Below are 24,715 nucleotides of genomic sequence, written 5' to 3'. Positions count from 1 at the left end.
CGAGGCCTGAGAGTTATCTGCACAGGATCTAAGCTAGGCCTTGACCTCCGTTCCCACCTACTCTCTGCCAGGGCACTTCCACCAGGAGCTGGCACCTATGGGGAGGGGCCTTCCCCAGGGAGGCTCATTATCACACACTGCTAGGGCAGCCTGAGATGACAGCAGTGCTTCCTCTGGAGTCATGAATAATGCAGTGCCACCAGACAGAGGGCTGGCCCGAGACGGCAAGCTGGGAGACAGAGCACACACCCTCCTGTGCTGCTTGTTCCAGCGCCAGAGGCAGGGAAACCAGCTCCTCTCACCTACTCTGGACCTGCTGGAATACAGGCAGTTGGTCAGTCGTAGGAGCTCTACAAAGCCAGCTTACCAGAGCTTTGGGTCAACAGCAGGAGGCCACAGAGAACCGTAATATTGAGCAGGCCTTGCCTGTTGAGGCCTGGCTCCCAAGCTCTTCACTGTGCCATGTATGCACACCTACATGGATCTCTCTTCTCATTCGCAGCGTGTAGCTGTTTCCAAGCCAGGAGTGTTTGCGAACCTCTTCCCTATGCCCAGGAAAGTGCCAAAGCAGCCAGCATGGTGATAGGAGGGTAAGAAGCCAGACTAGCTCTGGTTTTACCGGTTTCAGATGTATGAATCTCCAAGCACACAGAAGGACCGTGGAGATGGTAAGAGAACTTACCTTTGCATGGTTGAGAACATTCCACAGACCACCCCCCTCCCCCACAGTACACATTTTACGTGCACTAAGTTGCTGGTTATGGAAATACGAAGAGAGAATTCTGCATAGTCTTAGTGACTCATGGTCCCTAGGGGAGCTTCAGGTGAATACTCCTCAGCCTGGCTCCTGTTCTCCCTCATCCCTTGTTAGTCACCCTGACCCACAGGAGCATCCTGTGCAGGAGTAATGAGCAAGCTTGAGGACCGGACCATTCCACCCTCCACCAGGGGGAGAAGGGCTGTCTTGTGGTAAAGGAGTTCCTCCTGAATTGTCGTGATGTGCCAAGCCATCTTCTGAGGAAAGACTCCAGGCTTCTGAGGCTGTTCCTTGTGCCACTTGGCTGACACTATACATGAGATCCTAAGAGGTGACACATACCCTGGTCCTCAGAACTGGCAGTGACTCCCTGTGAGAAAGAGCTCTTGCTGGGGAGGACCTTCTTGCCTTCACAGCTGCTTCACAAGTTACTGATCATTTCAGGAATGTGATGGGGGACAAACCGGTGCTATGTGAGTGAGTCCCAACCATGCTGTTTGTGGGCCAGGCGACTCTCTCCTGAGCGGTGAATTCCTCGCCTGGAGGGCAGGAGGCAGGTTTCCACTGTGATACACGGCTTGTGAGGGTGGCAGGAATGGAGCGCAGGGCATGAGGCCCGTGCAGCACTTGGTACGGTGCCAGTCTGCCAGAGCAGAACTGACTCATCACTCTTGATTTGCAACGAGGAAGCCAAAAACAGCACACAGCAATAGCTCAGTCTTTGCTCAGTTTGTCCTTCTCAGCCACACTCTGACATTTTCCAGGTCAGTATGACAGGCATTTTTTCCCCCTTGAATTGTACATGACAACCAAGAAAAGCCAAGAATTTTTAGACATTCAAACAGCCCAGGGAACGTAAAGATTTGAGCAAACCAGTCATGCTGACTGACACCTCAAGGCAACTCCAGAGGTGGAGGAACAGACAGAGGGGGCTGGCTCAGTGAGCACAGGGTTTCATATGCCAGCCAGTCACAAGATGCCTGAAGCACAGCGGTGCTTCCAACTAGTTCACCCGGTTTCAGGAAGAGCAGCAATTTCTCAGAAACCTCACTGGCAGAGGCAGGTTTCCAAGAGCGAAAGCTTCTGTCTGCACCAATGGCTTAAGTTCACTTTTGCTGGGAAGTAGACGGGTTTCAAACAGGATACACAAAGCTGCCACCGAGGGTGCTAATGGTGGCAGCTGGGAAGGTAGCCAGCAGTGTCCTAGGCATTAGAAGCGCAGGCTTGCCAGGCTTTGGACAACTGTCCACTTCTAATTACCCAGCCTGGCAGGAAGCAGGCATTTGTCTGTGTATGTTGACCCTGCTGTGGTGGGCACTAAGCCAAGGGCTGGCTTCTTATAAACCATTGAATGTCGTAAGTCCTAGAAGGCAGCACCAAGGCTTTTTTCAGATGAGAGGGGAGTGAAGTGTGTGTCTAACCATCAGGGTTTGTCATCCACCACAGGAGCTGATGACCTCAAGGGTGTGGGCTCCTTTTAGGAGTGCACATGTGTACTTCCCGAGGACACTGTGCTAACCATCTTGAGAACTGGCAGGTCCAGAATTTTTTGTCTTGTAGTCCAGAATTCTTCAAAAAATGCCACAACAGGGATACAAATTTTCCAACATATTTTATTGACTCAGGGGCCAAACATGGCAGCATTTGGTCCGTTATGAAAGGCACCTCATTGAAAAATACATCACAGTGTTGTCAGGCGATCCCAGTCATAGGATGTGAGGGTAAGCACAATCTTTGGATGATTTAGCTTAAGACATTTTAGCTTCGCCCCCTCACTGTTTATGCAGCTGAGCTACACACCTAGCCCTGGTTGACTTATTTAAAGGGTCCCATGGAGGACTAGTGTGTGCAGGGTGGCTGCCGATGGCTTTGCCACCAGACAGAGCAGGCGACTGTAGGATATAAGAAGCATGGGGTCTCTCTCCCCTTCCTCCCCACAATTTCAGCAAAACTGATTTACCGAACCACCACCCATGAGACCACACCCCATCTCTTCCATATGTGCAACTATATAACTTTACGGAATGGGGAGTCACGAGCAGCAGCCAACAGTCCCCTCCTCTGTACAGGGTACACAGGCGCACTGTGACTGCTGTACCCCTTGGCCTGGTGGCCCATGAGGTTTTTACACAGAAGCTGAGGTCTGTTAAGAGCTTTGTAGTCCAGAGGAAATGAAAGTCTGATTGCTTACATGAAATACCACATCTCCTTGTTTGCATTGATACTTTCCAATCATGGGTTTTAAAAAATTAATCTTCTCCTTTGCTTATACTTTAAAAATTCCCACCTATGTGTAGAGAAAACCAAACCAAACCAAACTCTCACTAATTACAGCACTGCCAGTGTTCCAAATGCTCCTCCTGAGCCCCTCCCTACCTCCTTCCCCACCCTTCCTTCCGGTGACCACCCGTCTCCTTTCTTCCCAGCACCTAAGAGCGGGGATCACACGGCGGGGAGATGAGCAGTGGTGTGGTCTCGCCTGGCCTTCCGTTACTAGGCTGAAATAGAGAGGAAACAAGAAAGAACAAAATGGGTTTTAAAAGAACCAAGTGAGTATCAGAGAAGGCTGGCATGCAACCAAATGCATTAAACACTGGACATTTCTCTGCCAGGTGAAAGCTCTCATGCCCGCTGAGGTTACCACTCTGCAATTAAATGAAGCAAAAAATACAATCCCAACCACCACCAAAGAGCATCTGCACCCCTATGATTTTCCAGCTTTTACCTGAAGACCAACATGCATTTGGTGTATGTACGCACATGAATATGTATATATACACATGTGGGTAAATGCCTGTGCACAGATCACTCACATTCAATTAGCAACCACTCAGGGACCTGCACTTAGAGGTCAAGAGCCTATAGCTACGCTTAAGATAGGGAAAGTCAACTGCCAGATGCATGGAGGTACCCCACTCAGACAAAGCTCTCATATTCCTGTAGGCCCAGATGACAGTTTTAGTTTCACTCCTTTGGCTTGGCCATTCCCAGCAGTCATGTGCCTTCCAGAAACACACAGCCAGCCTGGGTTTCTGCTAAGAGCAGACAGAGTCAGTCTAAAGCCAAGGAAACAAGGCAGGGCAGCAGCAGCAGCAGTAGACACTTGGAGGCCAAAAGGGAAGCAAGAAGGCCACGTACCCATGGTGAGCTTCCATGTGGAGACAAGCCCTCCAACAGATGCAGACAGTAGGAGAGCTTAGGCCAGATGGGGACTAAGCACTTTAGAGTCAGCAGGCGGTTAGCTGAGGAGGCGGCATTATTTACTGGCCATGTATGTCACTGACTTTCTAATGGCTTTTCCAGAGGCTGGAGGCTTTGAGGTCTCGTCACAGCAGCCCACTAATTTATCTGTCACAAATCAACCAGAGACCACAAGACACAGCACAGAGCATAGGACAGCTGTAATAATGGGAGCTAAGGTTACCAATAAAAAATGATATGGCCATAGGTGGCCTTGTTTTTGGTGACCTTTTCCTGGGGAGCCTATGGCTACCCGTCATGAAGTATGGAGTAAAGGCTCCATGTGAGAGGGACACATCTGATTTGGGTTTTACATCTTGTGTTTGAATCAACTTCGGATGGGAATGAATCTGAAGAGATGACCCCCTGGTCACTGTTTGGTTCATCCCTGGAAACAGGCAAACAAAAGCGAACCTCACTAACTAGGCGTGTCTCTGGGGAAGCAGATTTGGCCATTCAGTTACCCGGCCCTGATGAGCAAAGACACTCTGAACCCAAAGGACCTTCTACCTGGCTTAATTCTTTGACAACAGCAGCACTGTTGAAACAGAAGTCCCAAGTGGTCTCAATTTTATAGCACCGTGATGTAGATCACAAGAATACTTTGGCCCCGCTGCCCTTCCATGTGGATGTCCTGTCCTAGCGGTTTCTGGAGCCTGTAGCTTGTGTCTTTTAAACTCCATTTGAGGGGAAAAAATTAATAATCCCTGTGCACAGAGCCTTGTGGCTTTTTGTTTCCTGTCAAGAATGAGTATCAGGAATCATGACACTGACTGACTTCATGTGACCCTAGACTTGGAGTCAGCTGCTTGCTATGGGTTAGTACTATGGGGCTCTGGCAGATAAATACTGAACAGTTTATTTTGGAAAAAAAAATTTAAATAAGAGTGTGGCTAAAGGAGATTGTGTGTGTATGTGTGTGTGTGTGTGTGTGTGTGTGTATGTGTGTGTGTAGCTAACAGCATTCAAAGGGAGATTATAGGACAGGAGGAGGAAGGAAATCTACTAAACCATATCTTGTTTAGAAAATGCTCTAGTGAAGATGGGTATAGTGTCATATGCCTGTAATCCCAGCACTCAGGAGGCAGAGACTGGCAGATCTCTGAGTTTGTGGCCAGCTTGGTCTATATAAGGAGTTCTAGGACAGACAGGAATACAGAGGCCATCTCACGGGAAAAAAAGTCATAATTATATCTATCTGGCATCTAATACCCTGTGTGCTAGTTTTTTTAAATGATAAAAAGAAAAGTAAGAGGTTGAGGATTTAGCTCAGTGGTAGAGTGCTTGCCTAGCAAGTGTAAGGCCATGGGTTCAGTCCTCAGCTCTGAGGGGGGAAAAAAAAGACAAAAAAGAAAAGTAAGGGTAACAAGCAAACAGCTGGTAAAACAACGTAGCCCAAGGTACAGAAGGTAAGAGTGAGCACACACATACACCATACACACACAGATGAGCGCTGCACATACGAGACACATTAAATAAGTGCTTTTTAATCAGAACATTAGAAGATCACCTTGCTGTCTAAGGAAGGCGTCTCCCTCCACCTACCTAACTATGTCCACCCATTCCTTTAAGGGACAGGAAGAAGAGAGACCCTTTAGACCCAATTTTAGATAAACATGACCAAGTCTTTACATGTGGCTTTGGAGAAGGCTGCCAGGATGCTCGCAAACACGACGTCAGGGGTCTGGCTTGCATCGATGGCGCAGTGAATGCCCCGTTTCCTATAGTACTCCACCAGGGGAGTGGTCTGGGTGTGGTAGGCCTCCAGGCGGGTTTTCAAGGCCTTCTCGTTGTCATCCGACCTCCGGATCAGGGGTTCTCCAGTGATCTGAGAACAGACGGGAGTGTCAGGTGGGGCTGTTTTGAAATGTGGCCACTGCCTGGGACAGACGCTGTCTGAGCACACAGCCCACTCAAGGCAAGAGTCAACCAAGACCCTCCCTAATGGGAACTGTGCTACACCAGAAAGACTTCGGATCCATAAACAGCAATGCCTTTTGCTGGTTGTTCTGTGCTCAGGCTGCTCAACTTCTAAGCCAAGCACTTCTACAGTTGGAAAATAGAGGTAGGAGGCCCCTGAGAGTGGAAAACACATCATAGTCAGCTGCAGGAGCCACTGGAGTCTCAGGTGCTTAAACATGTAGCATAATTACTGGAGCATCAGCTGGGCGTGGTGGTGCACGCCTTTAATCCCAGCACTTGGGAGGCAGAGGCAGGCAGATCACTGTGAGTTCGAGGCCAGCCTGGTCTACAGAGTGAGTCTAGGACAGCCAAGGCTACATAGAGAAACCCTGTCTCAAAAAAAAAAAAAAAAAAAAAAAAAAAAAAAAAAAAAATTACTGGAGCATCATTCACTAAGACCCTAAAAGCAGTAAGTGAAGCGAGAAAGGGCTCTGGTACAACTGCCAATTTTTTGAAATGTGACCTGTATTTATAGACCCTGGAAGACCCGAACTTGTCTCACATGACAAGGGTAAGCCCAGGAAAATTGCCACTGTGCCTGCATCCTCTACAGCAGACTATGAAGCCTCTACAGCAAACGGACAGTGACCATGGATGAGACCCCAGGGCAGCACTCACTGAACCCCAAGAGCAGGGCATTCTGGAGCTCAGCGCCAGCTCCTGGTGACATTCTCCCAACTAGCCAAGTGCCAGGAAGGGGGTGTTGGGACAGGGGAGAAGCATACAGCCACCTGGGAGACACTGTCCAAGTCTGCTACAAGACATCTCATTTAAAAGACAGTGATATTATCTGGTTAAGTGAAGAAGGAAGAAAAACCAACCAACCAACAAAAACCAACCAAAAACCCCTCCCTGTACTGAGTTTGCATACATCGTCTCTCATGGGCTCCTTTGGAGGGTTGAACTCCTCATGATAGGACCGGCCACTCTTGGGGTGAATCAGCCTGCAAGACATAAATGCCCATGAGTCAGGTTGCTGGAAATAACTCAGTACTTGAGGGGACTCTGACAAGCAGAGACAGAGACGTTGAATGGAAGACTTGAATCAGCAGAGAACTCGGCTAGCACCTCACACCTAGGAAAATAACTGGCCTTCCAGCAAAGAAGCAGCCATTGCTACCTCTTGTTTAGGAAAATAACTAGGTCAGCTACCCTGCCAAGGGTAGAATGTGTTCTTTGCTTTGTCTAAGCATAAGGAAACCTGCTAAGGGAACTCCCTAGTTCAGGCCGTGGGAGGACTCTGTGGGAGAATATGCAGCCAGCCGTCCTATTCATACCTATTTGCTAACGAAGCTCCTCGCTGAAGCCAGATCTTATGCTGAGCCCGGCTGCCTACGAACTGGTGGCTCACAGTCTCTGCTACAAGCAGCACAGACATCAACAGCTATAAGAAACATGACAGACCCTCCTTCACAAGCTCTGGAACAGAAGGCAGAGATTAAGCTTATCAGCAGGATATGGTGGCACACGCCTGTAATCCAAGCACGAGGGAAGGCAGAGGCAGGTGGATCTCTATGAGTTCAGTGAGTCCAGGACAGCCAAGGCTACGCAGAGAAACCCTGCCTTGAAAAACAAACAAACAAACAAACAAACAAACAAAAACAAAGAAGAAGAAGAGGAAGAGGAGAAGGAAGAGGAGGAGAAATTAAGCCTATCCTTTTAGTTTCCTTCTTCTAAATAAAAACAGGGCTTGGTATGTAGCCTAGGCTAGACCTGAGCTTAAGCGCCTTCTGCGCCAACCCCCATGTCTTAGATCACAGTATGTGCCTGCTTGTGTTGTTTTCTAACCTCACTTGGTTGTAAAACAAACATACAAAAACGTCATGCGTCAATGCTGTACACCTCTATGACCATGCAGATAAACGATAGCCTACGCAAGGGTAGACAATGTTCCAGCCACTAGGAGGAAGGTGGACACTGTAGTATGTGCCCGTGGTCTCAGCTACCAGGGAGGCTGAGGTGGACGAACCACTCTGGCCCAGGATTCTGAGATCAGCTTGGGCAACACAGACTCCATCTTAAAACAAAAAGGGAGCTGTGTGTTGTAGGTCAAGCCTATAATCCTAGAATTTCGGGGCTGAGGTGGGAGAATTCCCCTAGTTCTTTGCTAGCCTGGGCTACATACTCAGATTCTGTCTAACAACAACAACAGCAACAAAAACAAGAGCAGGTGGGAGGGCAGGCTTATTGGCACTTGCCACCAAGCTGGATGACCTAACTGGGAGCCACAAGGCAGAGAACTGACCCTTGGTCTCGGCATGTGAACCGAAGCAGGCATGTGCACACATAAATAAATACACAGTAGACAGGGCAAAAGGGATGGCTCAACAATTAAGAGCGTTGTCTGCTCTTGCGGAGGACCTGACCTTGGTTTCCAGTGCCCACACCACCAGCTCCAGGATCAGACACACATTTTGTCGAGCTTGTGGACTGAGCCTCCAGAAGAACTGGCACAAGATGGAGCACGTTCAAACCCCGGAAAACTCAAGTTTGAGACTTAAAATCTCATCCTGAGAATGGAAGGCAGTGCACACCTTTAATCTCAGCACTCAGGAGGCAGAGGCAGGTGGATATCTGTGAGTTCAAGGCCAGCTTGGCCTACAAAAGTGAGTCCAGGACAGTCAGGACTACACAGAGAGAAGCCCTGTCTTAAAAAAAAAAAAAAAGAAAGAAAGAAAGAAAAGAAAAGAAAGAGCTAAATGTAACATGGTGAAAACACTCCTTTCCACCTCGCTCTGTGTGCTCCAGCCATTCCTGAAAGAAGTGGAACCCTGCCTGGCTGTGCTGGCATTTGGAGAAACAGAATTACAACTTCTCACCTGTGGTCACCTGCACTTGTGTGTGTGCATACGTGTAAATACACATATTATTAAAAATTAAAAAAAAAAAACCCCACAAACAAAACCAATGAACTAACTCAAGAGCAGGCAGTATTTCCTTGGCACTAAGCAGGTGGCTGGTGTTCCTGACTGGGATGCCCACACAAAGAGGAACTGGACATCCAAGAAGGAGGAGGAGGCAGGCCACACTCTGTACAGCAGCCAGTGCTTGAGTTGTATACTTTCTAAGTAGCTCTGGCTTTTCTGGAACTTGTTATGTAGACCAGGCTGGCCTCAAACTCAGGGGGATCCAACAGCCTCTGGCTCCCACGTGGTAGGATTGCAGGTGTGTGCCACTGAGCCGGACAAGCTGTACTTTCTGGGCCTGGTGGGCAGTGATCAGGGCTCGGCTTCCATATCACTGACCTGCAGTGTGACAGTTTAGATCAATGGTCCTCAACCTTCCTAATGCTGGGACCCTTTAATACAGCTCCTCAGGTTGTGCTGACTCCAACCTTAAAATTATTTCATTGCAATTTCATAATTGTAATTTTGCTGCTGTTATGAACAGCAGTGTAAATATCTGTATTTTCTGAGGTGCTTAGGTGACCCCTGTGAACGGGTCCTTCAATTCTCTCACAGCTTTAGACCCTTGTCTTTTCATCCACAAAAGGGAGTTGCTACGGGACACCAGGGCAGTGAGACCAGAGCGCCAACTGGTAAGGTGAGGAGGATATCCGAGCGCCAATAGCAAACACGTGAAAAACAGGAACTGAAACCCCTACAAGCAGATTCTCAAGAAACAGAATAGTAACTGAAAGTCCTTAGAGCTGAGGTCACAGCTTCTTCAGAAGATTGTTATGGTCGATCCTTGGTAAGTTCCCACTTCCTGCCTCGCCTTCCACTCATCAGCAAGGCAGAGTAGAAAGCAGGAAGCAGGTCCAGCACTGCTCCTACCACACACCTGCTGAGGAAACGTGGACAAACCCCTCGCTGGTCTGGCATATGTGGTGAGGAATAGGGTCTTCTGACGGGGAGCCACAGCCCCTCCTCCCTCTACTGTCAGCCTGCGACTTGTTCTTTGGGTTCTCACTCACTCCTTGCTGCCCAGGCAGTCGGAAGTCTCTGTCAGTCCTTGTGATTATGCGCAGGCTCCCACACGGGGTCCTTATGTTTCCCCCCAATTTACAGTCAGCACCAAGGTAACGTTTTTAGAATACTGCTTCTGCCCCAATACCGTGTGGCTCCTGGTCACGTGATGACTCCTAAGCTCTGTCAAGCCTGTTCTTGGTGCTGCAGATCTCCTGCTGAGCCCACCCTTTCATTCCTGTGGCCCCTCTGGCTTCCAAAGTACCACGCGCTCCACCTGAGAACCTCCCTAACTGACAGTCATTCCCGCTCCCTCTCCCTCTGGAAAAGCACCACTGAAACTATCCTCTTTCAAGGTTAGTTAATGGCATGGCTCTCCTAGGCAGCCTTCTCTATCTGCCCCAAATGGCCGGAAGCACACAAGTTCTGCACGCGACTCTTTGTGACCAGGAGCAGATGTCACTGTACTAGTCTCCTAGAGCTTGTCATGATGGTCTTGGGCCTAGAGTATGGTTTGATGTAAAAGCAGGTACCAGGACATTAGAGACTCCAGTGTCACTGGCTCTGAACCCCAAGGACACCAAGGTTCGGGTCCCTTACTGTCGACACACACTGCTTCTTGGTCTACATCAATTCTGTCGACTCCATGTCCAATGGGAACGCAAAGAAACACAAGTCTCTGCTGTGGAGAAGCCTATGGAATAGCTGGAAACACAGATAATGGACATTTGAAAAGCAAATGAACATAGAGTAGGCCTGAATGCACCCCCCCTACACACACACACAGCCTTCGAGGATAACACATCTCACGCTGTTGTCTGTTCACATCTGGGTCTCTCCTTGAAGGTATTGGATTACAGAAACATGAAAAAAAAAAAAGTTCAACCTCATCAGGATCTAAGTGACACTCTAATAAGACGAGACGCTTTCTTCCTAGTTAAGTATAAAATTTACATACCCTTTAATGGTGGCAGCATCAGCTAGAAGAGACACAACTGTATATGAGGAAAGGCCTTATGAAGAATGCTCTATGGAATACTGCAAAGTACCACGTGGCAGCCCAAAGTCCAAGACAGCAGCTTACCACCTTCCAGAGGGTCATTAGTGACAAAGATTAAAAAAAAAGAAAGAAAGGAAAGAAAGCTACATCCTTCCAGACAGTTCGGTACACCAGGTTCCCTTACCAGCCTCAGCCTGTTGTTAATGGGCTACCCCAGGGGCGTTTACATTTTAGGAGTAGTGTTCATGCCTTTGTTCTGATGAGGTCCCTAATCTATGCTCTACACAGGTATGTGGGTGGCTTTGAGGAGCCCCAGGATTAATGCTGGTCAGGCCATCAAGAACATCTCTGCTTGACTGCATAATACAGAACATGTGATTGAGGCCCTGGACATTGCCAATTTCAAGTTCCCTCACCACCAAAACATCCACATCTCAAAGTGGGACCTTAGCAAATTAATCCCAATGAATGTGAAGGCACGACAGCTGAGAAACAGGCCATCTCTGATGACTGTACCCTGGACAAGTGGCAGGTCCGTATGCATGAGAGTTTCAGCTGTGCTGTAGTACCCTCTAATGACGCTCACCCATAAATCTCTTCCCCTCTCTCTTCTTCCCTCCATGACACAAGTTTTAAAAAGTAGAAAGGTTCTCCTAGTACTGCTGGCAGACAGGAAGAGGACGTAGAGAAACCAGTGCCTGAAGCAGTACAGGATTTCTCAGCAAACTTGTTCAGAAGTACTTCTGTGTTTGACATTACTTCAGAGAAATAAACAAGAGAAACAAGCTAGGAACAAAAATTTCCTTCATTAAAAAAGGGGGGTTTAGCGGGTGCTGAAGAGATGACCCAGTGGTTTATGACCCATAGGATCCAGGTACAATTCCCAGCACCCACAAAGGGGCTCACACCCATCTATAGCTCCAGTCCAGGGTGATCTGATGCTCCCTTCTGACCTACACCTGTGGCAGTGCAAACATCCAACAGACAAAACACAAAAACCGAAGAAAAAGGGAGGGGAGGGCTGGAGAAATGGCTCAGTGGTTAACAGCACTGGCTGCTCTTCTAGAGGCTCCAATTGATTCCTGGCACCCACGCGGCAGCACACAACCGTCTTTAAGTCCAGAGGTTGGAAGTGACAGGAGCGAAATTGTATTTTCTGGGCACAGTAAGGACCACTGCACTCATGGACTCACAGCACAAGACCTGCACAAGATGAACTAGTCAAGTTTCTAGGAGGGAGCCCATATTCCTAATGGAGGGACTAGGAAAGTCAGTTTTCTTTAAGGGTGTGACCCTTGGTGGGTTGACCACGCTTCAGTGGATGGCACCATACCCAAGTATGTGAGCAGCACAAATTGGACTTGGTGGGTCATTGTTAAAGGGGGAAGGGCTTACAGGGCTGGAGGGCTGAATCTGGGAAGAACAGGGGATATATATGATCAAAATGTATAAAATTCACAAAGAATTAATTAAAAACATTATATTAAACAGTAATAAAAGAAGAAACATGCCTAGACAGAGATGTTGCCTGACTCTGAATCCCTCCCTCTTCTCTCCACGCTCCGACCCATGTCACCATATCAGTGCACAAAGCTCTGGAAGCAGGAAGGGACCTTCGGGGACACTGACCTTCCAGTGATCCTCCGGATCAGCAGGGAGTCTGGGATGCTGAACTCAATCACTGAATCAAGCTTCTCTTTCCTCTTCTCCATGAGGTCATCGAGCTGTAAGACAGCGTGTGACCCACCTCAGCGTCACCCCACCCATCTCCTTCAGCATGATTACAGAAAGGGCGAGCATCTGCCTTCGAGCGACAGGACACAGACACTACCTACCATTTCAGCCTGCCTCACAGTCCGAGGGAAGCCGTCTAGAAGAAAGCCATTTCTGCATGAGGGAGTCTCCAAATTCTTCTCAATGAGCTCCACAACCATTTCATCACTCACCTAGAAGAAAAGAGCCTTGGGTTCAAATCTGCCAACTAGGTGACAAACACAAGGTCAGAAGTGTGTGGGTATAGTGACTTGGCTACTACAGAGCAAGTCAGCTTGAGCCCACAGAAGCAAAGTCAGAGTGCATGTGGGATGCCTCCATTCCAATTTGGATCTTAAATATTCCCCCTTGAAGCTCAAATGTGGAAGGCTTGATCTCTAACACTGTATTTTAAGCCTTGTTAGTATGCACATTGCATGGGGAGGGAGGGCACACGTACCAGGACATGTGTATGGAGCCACGTCTCACCTCCCACCTTTACATGGGCTCAGCAGACTGCACCCAGGTCACTAAACTTGAGCAGAACACACTCTCTCTCTGTCTCTCTGCTTCTATAAGATGCACAGTTTTACTGTATACATTTTCCGCAATGGTACAATATAGGCCCAGAAATACTGACACCAAGCAATCTTGGACTGCAACTGAGCTAAAATCGTATTTCTTTCTTTTTCTTTTTTCTTGTTTTGTTTTTTGTTTTTCAAGGCAGGGTTTCTCTGTGTCTAGCCTTGGCTGTCCTGGACTCACTGTTGCCCAGGCTGGCCTTGAACTCACAGAGATCTGCATGTGCCGATCAATTATTTCCTTCTTTAGTTAATTCTCTTATCACAGTAATGCAGATCTGACCAGTACAGGCTCCACCGCACCACTCATTTCCTTAAGTCCATAGTGGCCAAACATGTCTCTCACAACTCTACTGTGTTTCAATACACTGGGTAAGGGATGAAGGACGCACACCCTGTTGCCCCAGCAGGAGAGCTCCCTGTCTCAGGCCCTATGGGCCTCTTCTTCCAGTAGCTGTTTAACTATCACATAACAGCTTGTCAGCAACACGCTGCCATCAAGATGATGAGGGTACCTGGCAAAAGACATCACCCGAGAACCAGGAGAGAAGGGTAGTTGGCTAGAATGTAGGGAAGTACCAACCATCCCTGATTTACAAGTTCATTAGACTAACAATACAACTCATATGTGGGCCTGATTATTAACCAGGGCTGACTAGATATGAGAAAGAATTGCATTGAACTGGCCAATACTGGATCAGAACAAGGAACTGAAAAGCCACCACAGTGTAGTCAAAGCCTCCCGCAAAATGCCACTAAAAACCTCTCATTAAAGAACTGCCCCCAGAGGGCTGGAGAGATGGCTCAGCGGTTAAGAGCACCGACTGCTGTTCCAGAAGGCCGGGGTTCGGTTCCCAGCAGCACCCACATGGCAGCTCACAACTGTCTATAACTCCAAGATCTGACACCCTCACATAGACATACATGCAGGCAAAACACTAATGCATGTAACATACAAATAGATAAAATTTAAAACAAACAAAACAATAACAAAAACTGCCCCCAGAGCCTTTAAGGAGAGAAAAGCTCCCACCTGTACTACAGTAGAGGCTGCCACTCTTGGCAGCTACAGTTTTTATCTTCAGAACCAGCTCTGACCCTTAGGGACAAAGTGTAGACTCTGCAGCCGATGAAGGCCTGGAGATAAGCAACCTCATTGCCACATCCCAATTTCCTCTCACACAGAATGTTCTGCCTGAACCCAAAGTCCAAATTATCTATCTTTCTGGCTTGATTCCTGGACTCAGTGATCTAAAAGGAAAGCTAGGAAGCAGTGTTTGGGCAGACAGGCTGTGGTACCACTCAATACTGCTCTAGTATCTCCAGGCCTACCAGGAGGTAATTTGGGGATAAAAACAAAGCTCAGATTTCATCCTGGCAACATACACAGAAACAAGGGATCAGAGAACCAGGGTCTGGTGGTCCAAGCCTGTGATCTCAGCACTCGGGAGGCTGAGTTAGAGGCCAGCCTGGGACATAGAGCAAGTGACAAGACAAGAAGGGCACATGCCAAACACTGCTGCAATAGCAAAAGCAAGGCGATGGGATGGCTCAGTGGGTAGCAGCCCTTGCTACCAAAGCCTGAAAGCCTGAGCTTGAGCTCAGGAGAGAACTGACTTCTAAAAGCCGTCCTCCTCTCCACGGGAATGCTGTGGCAGGCAAACGCACACACTGACAGAGTATAATTTAGAAAATTAAAACCAAGAACAAAAGGCAGAGGCAGGTGGATCTCTGTGAGTTCGAGGTCAGCCCGGTCTACAAAGTGAGTCCAGGACATCCAGGGATACACAGAGGAGCCCTGTCTTGAAAAATCAACCAACCAACTAAACAAACAAAGCAGGGCTGTGGTGCACACCTTTAGTCCCAGTACTTGGGAGGCAGAGGCAGAGGCAGAGGCAGGTGGAGCTCTGAAAGTTTGAGGCTAGCCTGGTCTATATAGTGAGTTCCAGTACAGCCACAGCTACACAGAGAAATACTGTTTTTGAAAACAAAACAAAACAAAAAAATAAACAAAAAATGGAAACCAAAAAATTTCAAATAAATAAAAACAAGAACAAAACAAAGGATCAGAGGGGCTGCAGTGTGGTTCAGTGGCACAGACTTGCCTACTGGGTTCAAGAACAAAATTCTGTAAGTATTATCAGAGGTCAGGTTCTGGGATAAATGTTAAAAGCAAGATCTGGCCCTAAGCAAGCCTTTAGTCAACTCACTGTGTTTGCCAAATCAGTCCAGCTGGATTACTTTTCCACAACTGCCAAGCAACTCCCTTGTTAGAAACACAGAGCAGGGCCAGGCGTGGTGCTGTACGCCTTTAATCCCAGCACTTGGGAGGCAGAGGCAGGCGGATCGCTGTGAGTTGGAGGCCAGCCTGGTCTACAGAGCGAGTGCAGGGCAGCCAAGGCTACATAGAGAAACCTTGTCTCAAAAATAAATAAATAAATAAATAGATAGATAGATAGATAGATAAAATACTGTGAACAGGGCTAGCAAGATGTTTTTATAGGGAAAGTGCTTGCCCATACCCACAAAATAATAAAACTACATGAATAAATTGTGACCAAACCATAATAAGTCCAGAATAAAGCAAACACTACCCTCTGCTCAAAGTTTCTACTGCTTGCCAGTCTGTTAGAAACACCTGCCCACAGAAGCCTTTCCATGATGGGGGAAATGTCCTGTGTCTGCACTGGCTGGTGACGCTTCAAGTGTGTCTACGATGGATAAGGAAGTAAACGTTTAACCAAGTCAAAACCAAGCAGCCGCAAATAGCCTGGGCTACCGTTCTGGACTCGGAGAGCAGCACCTTGAGGTCTGACCAAACCTACCAGTTTCCCAGCATCCATTGTTGCTTTCAGCTTCTTTCCCAGCTCCGAACCTGAAGCTACCATGGCTCTGAGCATGTCCCCAGTGGCCAAATGACAGACACAGAACTTTTCAGCCAATCTAGGTGCCTGTGGAGCCAAAGACAAAAAAAAAAGGAAGAGTTAACACTGTAGGCCCTGGGTGCGAGCCTCGCCCTGGCACTTACTGGCTATGTGAATTTGGGCAAATGCCTACTATCTTGCTTCAACAGAGATAAAAGCATCTTACCTTACATTGTAATGTCACGCAATGACAAGGTTATTTTAAGAATTATAAGATAATACATGTAAAGCACTTGGGATACACTTAGCATACAGGAAGCCATCATAAATTTTAACTACATCACTGAAACAGACACTCACATTCCCTGCTATAACTGAGAACAATCCCAGCAGCCACGCAATACTTCACATAGCTGCCGTGACACTTAGGTGAGCTCATTTCAGAAGGCAGACAGGCCAAGGCCTGACTGAGTGCCTGAGTGCCTGCCACAGGGTGAATGCGTGCTACCAGGCCTAGCAGCTGGAGCAGGCAAGGCAGAACTGCTGCGATATCTTGGCTAAATCACCCACCTTCTCACAGACCCAGAGCGGTCTTCACATGTTTGGTATGAAGAACACGGTCCACTCAGAAAGTGGCTGTGATGTGTAGATGAGACATGCAGGATGAGCGCTTCTACACTAATCATCTGTAGGTCAGTTTTAGCTCAGGCTGGCCTTATGAGCTCATCTCCCTGCCTCCTGAGTGGTTGGGATTACAGACAGGTGTCTGCTCCAGCTGGCTCAACATGACCTTTTGGCTAAGGGTATGGGCTTAAGCCAAACAGCCCAGTACCTCAATCCCTGCGTGTGTGACTTGGTGAGTTACTTCTTTCTAGGTTTTAAATCTCTAAGTAAAGTGCAGAGGGCACTAATCCTCCCCTCATCACCGAGCCCATAAGCATTCCATATAGAATTGGCACATGCAACGCCCAGCATGCAGATCTGCCCTGAGCAATAGCTTTCACAGCAACCTCTGCCCCAATTCAATTTATTCAGATGGGAAGGGAATATTTGGTCATGGCTCTTCCATGAACGCTGGAGCCAAGGAAACAAAGAAACAGGTGACATAAATCACAAAGCTCTCAGGTTATGCTGGGATAGATGTAGCTCAGTACTAGGGCACCCACAACTTAGCTTTCTCCACAATGGTATCAATCAAACGCACGTGAATGCTCAGTGTCTGATGGGTTTAAATGGAAAAAGATCTTGGGTACTCCAATAACAGTTCGGTATTCGCAGGTGCTTGGCTTTCTGTTAAATCTTTTTAGAAGATTAGTAGCTGGGATACCTGTTTAAACAAATTCATTGGGTGTTCTCTTGGGTGTACTGGGTGAAAGAATCGATGGGGCTCGATGCAGGAAATTCTGGTTTGTGATTCACAGACTGATTTGACTGAGGTGAAGAAATCACTTCACAGGGAACTGGAACCCAGCAAGAAGGTTCTAGTTAGAGACAGCACCCAGTAAAAAGGAAGGGCGGCAGCTGCGGCTGTACTGTGGACACACTACCCAGGGAACGGGCTTTCTGCCAAACTACTCCATATTTATTAAAATTAACTTGAGTGGACAAATCATAGAAGCCAGGGTCACACCGCCAGAGAGGAAAGTGGGACTGGCAGCTCAAACATTCAACTGTCACTCCCAGTGGTAGGCTGCTCACACTCCCTTCAGGTGACTGCACAGCTGCATGGAGAACACACACCAAGAGCCAGGTGCAAGACTGTGCCTTGGACCCCTGCTGGCCACATGAGAGGACAACCCCCTGCACCCCCACGCCTATGAAGAATACGATGGCTGGGATCCCATCTCAGGCACTCCCTGCTGTGTGATATGGTGGGGGGGTAGTTGGTGGGGGGCAAAGCTCAGCTGGGAAAGCACCTGCACAACAACCCGAGCTTCAGAAACCACGTACAACAAGCTGGGTGTGGAGACGCACGAACTTATAGTCCCCAGCACCTGGGAGGCGGAGGCAGCCCCACTGGCCAGCTAGTCTAAGCTATATGCCAGTGAGCGATCAGGCCTGTGAGAAATCCTGCCCACTGAGCCATCTCGTGCCCAGAAAATTTTAAAGAAACTATTTCTTTAGCCCCGGCCACATAAACCATGCAGCATGGAATTATACAGGTATAAGAGGGAGTGGTGGGAAGAAAACATAAGCATCACTGAACAGGCCCTAGGCATGAACAGGTCAGAAGTGCAAACAGCTGCTAATGCAGACCAGGAAGTCTATGCAGTGAAGGGAATTCTGGGTGGGAGGGGGGGCGGATGGACGGATGGTAGAACCTATGCAGGGATCATCTGAAACAGGAATACCACTCAGCTCCAAGTGGCTCCTGCCATACTGGAATGGAGACCCAATGCTGTCCCATCTTCTGTAAGAAAAAATGAGCTGTGATTTCTTTTTCTCTTTTTCTTTTTTTTTTTTTCTTCCCCCTTTTAATTTCACAACTGAAACCATCCCATAGTCAAACCATTACTTGGAAAGCTGATAAAAGGGGGAACAAACCAAGCATTTAAATGGACTTTATAAACCACATAGCTGGGTAAGCAAACAGGGGATGGAAAGTTCCTCTCTACAGCCACACGAGCTAAGCGCCAGTTGCGTGCACACTTGGAGTCTGAGGAAGGAACACTGAGTTTCAGGCCGGCCTGGGCTACCTGTGGAGACCTGGTCTCAAAAAAACAAGAGGAAGGGTCTAGGGAAGAGAGAAGAAAAGAGAATATATTTCAGCTAAGGAACGAAAAAGGAGTAATCCAAACACTACCGTTTTGCCACCCTAGCAACACCTCCTAACCCCTCAGAAACAAATACTGGTAGGGTCTGGACGGAGGATGGAGCATGGCTGCGCCTGGGTAGCCAGGCCAAGAGTCAGACCCTGAGAAACTGGATGCAGCAAACTAAGTATCTGCAGGAAATGAAAGAGATGCAGATGTTAAACACACCAAAGGAATATAATTAAAAATCCCTAGAAAAGGAACAATATTGTTTAGGACAAGCTAGTTTCTCCCACAAAACTATAGCATAAAAAAGAACAGGCAGCAAGTAGCCAAGAAGAGACTTGATACCCTATGAGAATATATAGGGGGACGTAATCCCCCTCAGGAACAGTCATAGGGGAGGGGAATAATGGGAAAATGGGGGGGGGGAGGAATGGGAGGATACAAGGGATGGGATAAACATTGAGATGTAACAAGAATAAATTAATTAAAAAAATAATTTAAAAAATAAATAAATAAATAAATAAATAAATAAATAAATAAATAAATAAAAAAAAAAAAAAAAAAAAAAAAAAAAGAACAGGCTGGGAGTAGCGGCGCACGCCTTTAATCCCAGCACTCGGGAGGCAGAGGCAGGTGGATCGCTGTGAGTTCGAGGCCAGCCTGATCTACAAAGTGAGTCCAAGACAGCCAAGGCTACACAGAGAAACCCTGTCTCAAAAACAAACAAACAAACAACACAAAAAAGAAAGAAAGAAAGAAAGAAAAAAAAAGAGGAACAGGGCAGGCAAGGTGGCTCAGCAGGGAAAAGAAAGTTGTCCTCTGACTTCTACACATGCATGTACACACCCTCTCACACATGTTGAGTAATTTCTTTTAAAGATTAAAAAACAAACAAACAAAAAACCCCAGAAAGACCTAAAATTATCATATGGGCGAGACTGATAGAAATGTGAACATTAACTATTAAAAAAATTTTTTTTCAGAATTTGTTTTAGAGAAACTAAAATATATTGTTTAAAAATGTTATGGTGGCCCCGCATGGTGGCGCACGCCTTTAATCCCAGCACTCAGGAGGCAGAGGAAGGCAGATCGTTGTGAGTTCCAGGCCAGCCTGGCCTACAAAGTGAGTCTAGGACTGCCAACACTAACACAGAGGCCCTGTCTCAAAAAACAAACAAATGTAAGTTATGGTGCCTGGAGCTGCTTTGGCATAATCTGTAGGGATAGTGGATTGGGAAAGCAATGGCTGCCGTCAGCTGATGGTTACTGGGGTGCATTACCTTTGCTTCTTGTGGTACTGAGGAAGATCTAGGTACATAAACTGCCAGTGAACAGATCCCCAGCCCTGCTATCTTGAGGCATGGTCTTAGTGAGATGCCTGGGCTGATCTCAGTCTTAGCCCAGCTAGGACTTGAACTTGTGAATCTCCTGCTTTGGCCTCCCTAGTAGCTGAGGTTACAGCCTTGCACCTTGTACGTATTTAAAACTTACAATAAAAAGGTTGGGTGTGTGGGGGGTGTCTGCAGGCTGAATGCTCCTCTAGGCTGCCCCTCTGCGTCTCTATGTGAGCTTTTGTTCAACTCTATGAAGCTACAACCACCAGTATTTTTACGGCTCCTGATATGAAAAGGGAAGCAGATGAAGGTTAAGTAACTGGCGTGTATTTCCCGAAGCCCAAGTTCTTCGTTCTGTGGTGTTGTTTTCGGATACAGGGTCTCACTGTGTAGCCAGGCTGTCTTCAAACTTGGCCTTAGTCTCTGGGACTACAGACAGTCATGGGCTGCCACATTCATCTTTCGAGCCAAACTTCCAGTCACTTCACAAAGCCATCTCGAGCCATTCATTCCTGCGCCTTCTTCAGTGAGCGCATCACACAATGCCCTCCAAAACCTGAATAAATCAGATGTGGTTTGGCACTGAACTACATCAGAGCTGGGGGCAGAGAGAGATGCTGAGTGGTCAACACTCACTGGATAGCTGTTATGTGGCATACCATCACTGGGAATGTATGGGTGCCCGCCCCTCCCCCAATATAAAGGCCATAACCTTCCAATATCCTTGTAAGCTCTTCATTTTCCAGGTGAAAACATGGGCGCTAAGAAGTTACACGGCTTGCTAGACTATAAAACCTCTGCCTCTGCTCTGGATGAGGGTCTCCATTTCACTGCTAAAACAGTCAACCTCATCTTAAACTAAAAAAACAAACAAACAAACAAAAAAACCCACACACATGAGTGATCTAGTCCATACTCAGAACCTCGCAGTTAGAAGCTGTCCACATCCAAGATTAAACACGCTTGGACCGTCAGCTAGAGTGACGGCCGACAACACTCGGCATCGCTGACTACAAAGCACTGGTAGAACCTCAAAAAAGAACTCCTAAGTTTACTGAGACAGAAGGTACAGTGGGCCTTTGTGACCTACAGCCCAGAGGCAGAGGAAATGAACTAAGCCGGCTAGACCTCTCTTCTCCTGTCACGCCCATTATTAATCTGTGTCACTCATCTCTCTCCAGTAGCTCCATCAAGTGTCAGGGGTCCCAACAACGTGTGAGATGAAGACAATCTGCTTGCCAAAACGTTTAGAATCTGGCAATACGCACAGGCGGACATGGCTCAGCAGGCAATGAGGCTAGCCTTCAAGTCTAAGTGACCTGAATTGGATCCCTGGGCTCCACAGGGTAGAAAAACAAACAATAAACAAACAAACAGCAAGAAAACCGGATTCCAGCAAGTTGTCCTCTGAACGTCACATAGGCACCAAAACATGCATAACCCTCCACACTATTTCTCTCTATGTCCCTGAACACACACTCTCTCACCCTATGTGTGTTAGAGAGAGGGGTAATATTTAAAAAACAACAATGAACTCAGCGCTAGTAAGAGGACAGAACGGTCCATTTGCTTGGGCACCCAACCTTAAAAGACTCCCCTCCCCCCTCCTTTAGAGCCTAAAGATCAGCAAGGTCCCAAGGCATAGGGTGTGTTAGGGAGGTAAGGGTGAGGAGTGGATGGGCGATGCCAAGCACTGGGCAAGAAAGTGACACCCAATAACCCAACACGAGAGCTTTTAAATCCTAAGTAAAGTCATAAATTCCCAACCCTGCTCTCTGGCCCAGATGCCAAGTGAGGCCCTGCAGTGGGGCAGAAGGCAACTCTAACCCTCTGGAGAGACAAGGTTCCATGAAAACGATTTCGCTAACTTTGGGAAGCCACTGGACCTCTGGGCCTGTTTCCCCCCCACCTGTTGACCCAGCATGCCAGCGGCCCAAGATCGCTCAACGAGCGTCATTAGAGTCGTCCTGCGCTGTCTCATGAGTACTCCTTGTCCCATTCACAACTCCTATGGTTCATAAAAACTGATCTTCACATCCACTTCGTTTTCGGATGAACTGGGAGGGTGCTCCCCGCCCCCACCCCCAACCCCCCGCCACTGCTAGCTCAAACAAGCTATGCCTTTCTCTTGGCAGTACGCCGCGATCGGCAAACGTCAGCTCCTAGCCTGCCCCACGTGTTGGAGATTTCTTACCCCTAGTCATTAATCATTAAAAATAAAAAGTTCTGTCCTCTTGTGCCTGAAAGTTATTCTCGCCAAAGGACAAGCCACTATCAACTCAGAGGGCGTCTTGGCCACCAGGCTTTCCTCCACTCAGGCCCGTGACCCGGAGCTTCAGTAAGGGGGTTCGCCCTGCCTTTCACAATTTCCAGCTAACAGCCCCTGAATCCCTCTTAGCCTGGGTGTTCCCAAAACGCCGCAACCCCACTCCAGCCTCCCCCATCCTCCTATAGGGTCTCTCCCCAGGGACCCACCGCGCCCCAGCCTGAGACCCCCCGCGAGGGTCCCAGCAGGCCAGGGTTCACCACCCTGCTCCGGGGCGGGAAAGGAGCTTCCGGCTCTCCGACCGCTCTGACCTTGCACCTCCGCGGGTTCCGCCGCCGGCCGCGGAACAGACACTCACCTGGGTCCCCTTGCCAGCCCCGGGCGGCCCCAGTAACACGGCCCGGATACCCTTCCAACTCTCCGGTTCGGGAGCCAACGCGTTGGGAGCCATGTTCGCCAAAGCCTCACTCCACCAGGGGCCCCGCACACCTCAAGGCTCTTCCAGGCCAGCGCACAGTCTACTCCAGGCTCGCACTGGTCGCTCGCCACGTCCGTCAGTCCTCTCTGCCCGCCCACAAGCTTGACCGGCACTTTTATGTACCAATCGTACGACGAGCCTGAGGGACTCCCGTTTCCGATTGGACAGAATCGAGAGTGAGGAAGAGGCGGGTCAGCCTGGGAAGAGCTGGGAGGAGAGCGCGTGCGGCTCCTGGCTGGTGTGTAGAGTGGGCGGGAAAACGAGAAAGAAGCTCGGAGCTGCAGGGAAGTTCTAGTTTGGCGTTTGACAGTTGATGACTCCAGAGTCTCTGTTTGAGCCCTGTCAAATTGCCTGTGGGAGAGTAAGCGGGTAAAATCGCTCTTGAAAAACAAATTGGCAACAATGTATCACATGCCCTTTGGGCTAGTAATTCCACTTTCAGGAATTCAAAGGACATAACCAACCAATATGTAATGCTTTTCTAACAAAGATATCGATTGCCTTATTGAAACATCCCCAAAGCTCCACACTGAAAGACAAAGAGCTCAAATGTTCAACAATAAGGTTGGTTAAATAAATTCCAACGAATTTGTATTCTGCCCGTTCCCCTCAGTTGAACAACACTGTTGAAGAATAGGGGGAAATACACATACACCATGGCAGCAGTTACAAAAAAGTCCAGACCTCTGTGGAATGTGGTTAGGGGAACATCTCCTCTTCTGTAAAAAGATATATAATGAGTTCTGTAATAACCTAGTGTCTAGACTGGTAACTTCAGATGTCTGGGACGATCACATTTAAAGCTTGTCTAGGCTACGTGGTCAATTCAAAGCCAGCCCAAGCAATTTAATGAGACTTTCTTTCAAAATGGAAGAAAGCCAGGGCTGTGGTCCAGAGACAGGGGTTTCTGGCTCACTCCCCAGGACTGCAAACAAAATAATGCATATGCATATGCATGAGGAAAACACACACACACACACACACACACACACACACACACACACACACACCCTCACTGACTTTTAAGTCAGGAAAAGGGAGTTTTTATCCAGAGAGAGGAGCCTGCTTTGAACAAGGAAATGATGACGCCTCTAGCTTTTTGGTGTGTCAAAGTTTCATCCTGTCCCAAAGGACCCTTTCTCAACTTATAGTGCAAACGGGATTAGGAAACCACTGTTTCCCCACAAAGCACATAGCAACCATTTTCTACATCCCAGTGGCAAATTTGCTGCCTCCTCAGGCACTTTACCTCATGGATGTTAACAGGCTGGCTAGACGGCTCTGCTGGTAAAGACACTTGCCACCAAAGACGTGTGTTTGATTCCCAAGACTCAAAAAAAATGGGAGGAGAGAACCAACTTCTGCAGGTTGTCCTCTGACCACCACATGTGTCTTGTGGCACACATAAGTCTGCATGTGCACACTCACACTCACACACACACATATAAAATAGAAAATTAATAAATTGAAAGAAAAAGACAAGAGAATCTAACATTCATTCATTCTTACTCCCCCGGGGCTTTCATGGGAGCCTGGCTGGTCTACTTGGATTCTCTTAGTGGCCTTGAGGGAAGCAAAGCGTTATTGAGTTGTTTTTTAAGAAAGAAAGCTGAAGTCCGGAGTTGTGTAGTGATCAGCTCAGTTACACAGTCACAGGGTTACAAGTAAGATTGTGACAGAGGAGATGGGACAATAACTCAGTTAAGCAGGAGGACCTGCATTCACATCCCCAGCGCTCACACACACACACACACACACACACACACACACACACACACACACACGCACACTGCACATATATACATGCAGACAAA

At 47.9% G+C, this 24,715-nt stretch overlaps 1 protein-coding gene across 2 annotated transcripts; it reads right to left on the bottom strand.

Annotated features, from left to right (window-relative positions):
- Nucleotides 1-2,913: 2,913 nt before the first annotated feature.
- On the bottom strand, nt 2,914-22,981 carry Ak2 (adenylate kinase 2). Of its 2 annotated transcripts, none has more exons than XM_051171229.1 (6): nt 16,026-16,181; nt 12,703-12,813; nt 12,497-12,591; nt 6,831-6,903; nt 5,630-5,825; nt 2,914-3,255 (listed from the first exon to the last, which is right to left on the bottom strand). In XM_051171229.1, the coding sequence occupies exons 1-6, from the start codon at nt 16,098-16,100 to the stop codon at nt 3,251-3,253; spliced, it is 555 nt and encodes a 184-aa protein (XP_051027186.1). In that variant the 5' UTR covers nt 16,101-16,181; the 3' UTR covers nt 2,914-3,250. The 2 variants fall into 2 exon arrangements, with proteins under 2 accessions (XP_051027186.1, XP_051027187.1); XM_051171230.1 differs by lacking the exon at nt 2,914-3,255 and adding an exon at nt 22,782-22,981 and having other exon boundaries at nt 5,429-5,825; nt 16,026-16,151.
- Nucleotides 22,982-24,715: the final 1,734 nt, after the last annotated feature.

This window comes from Acomys russatus, chromosome 29, assembly GCF_903995435.1.
Source record: "Acomys russatus chromosome 29, mAcoRus1.1, whole genome shotgun sequence".
NCBI lineage: Eukaryota > Metazoa > Chordata > Mammalia > Rodentia > Muridae > Acomys > Acomys russatus.
Note: the sequence above shows the minus strand (reverse complement) of the source record. Positions and strands in the feature narration are given on the sequence as shown.

Excerpts from the sequence above, each read along its gene's own strand:
- Ak2 (XM_051171230.1), bottom strand. The coding sequence starts at position 22,874 with ATGGCTCCCAACGCGTTGGCTCCCGAACCGGAGAGTTGGAAGGGTATC. Across the intron at positions 16,152-22,781 it reads GGGCTGGCAAGGGGACCCAG|GCACCTAGATTGGCTGAAAA; the intron begins GTGAGTGTCTGT and ends TTGGCTCCACAG. Across the intron at positions 12,592-12,702 it reads CTGTGAGGCAGGCTGAAATG|CTCGATGACCTCATGGAGAA; the intron begins GTAGGTAGTGTC and ends GCTGTCTTACAG.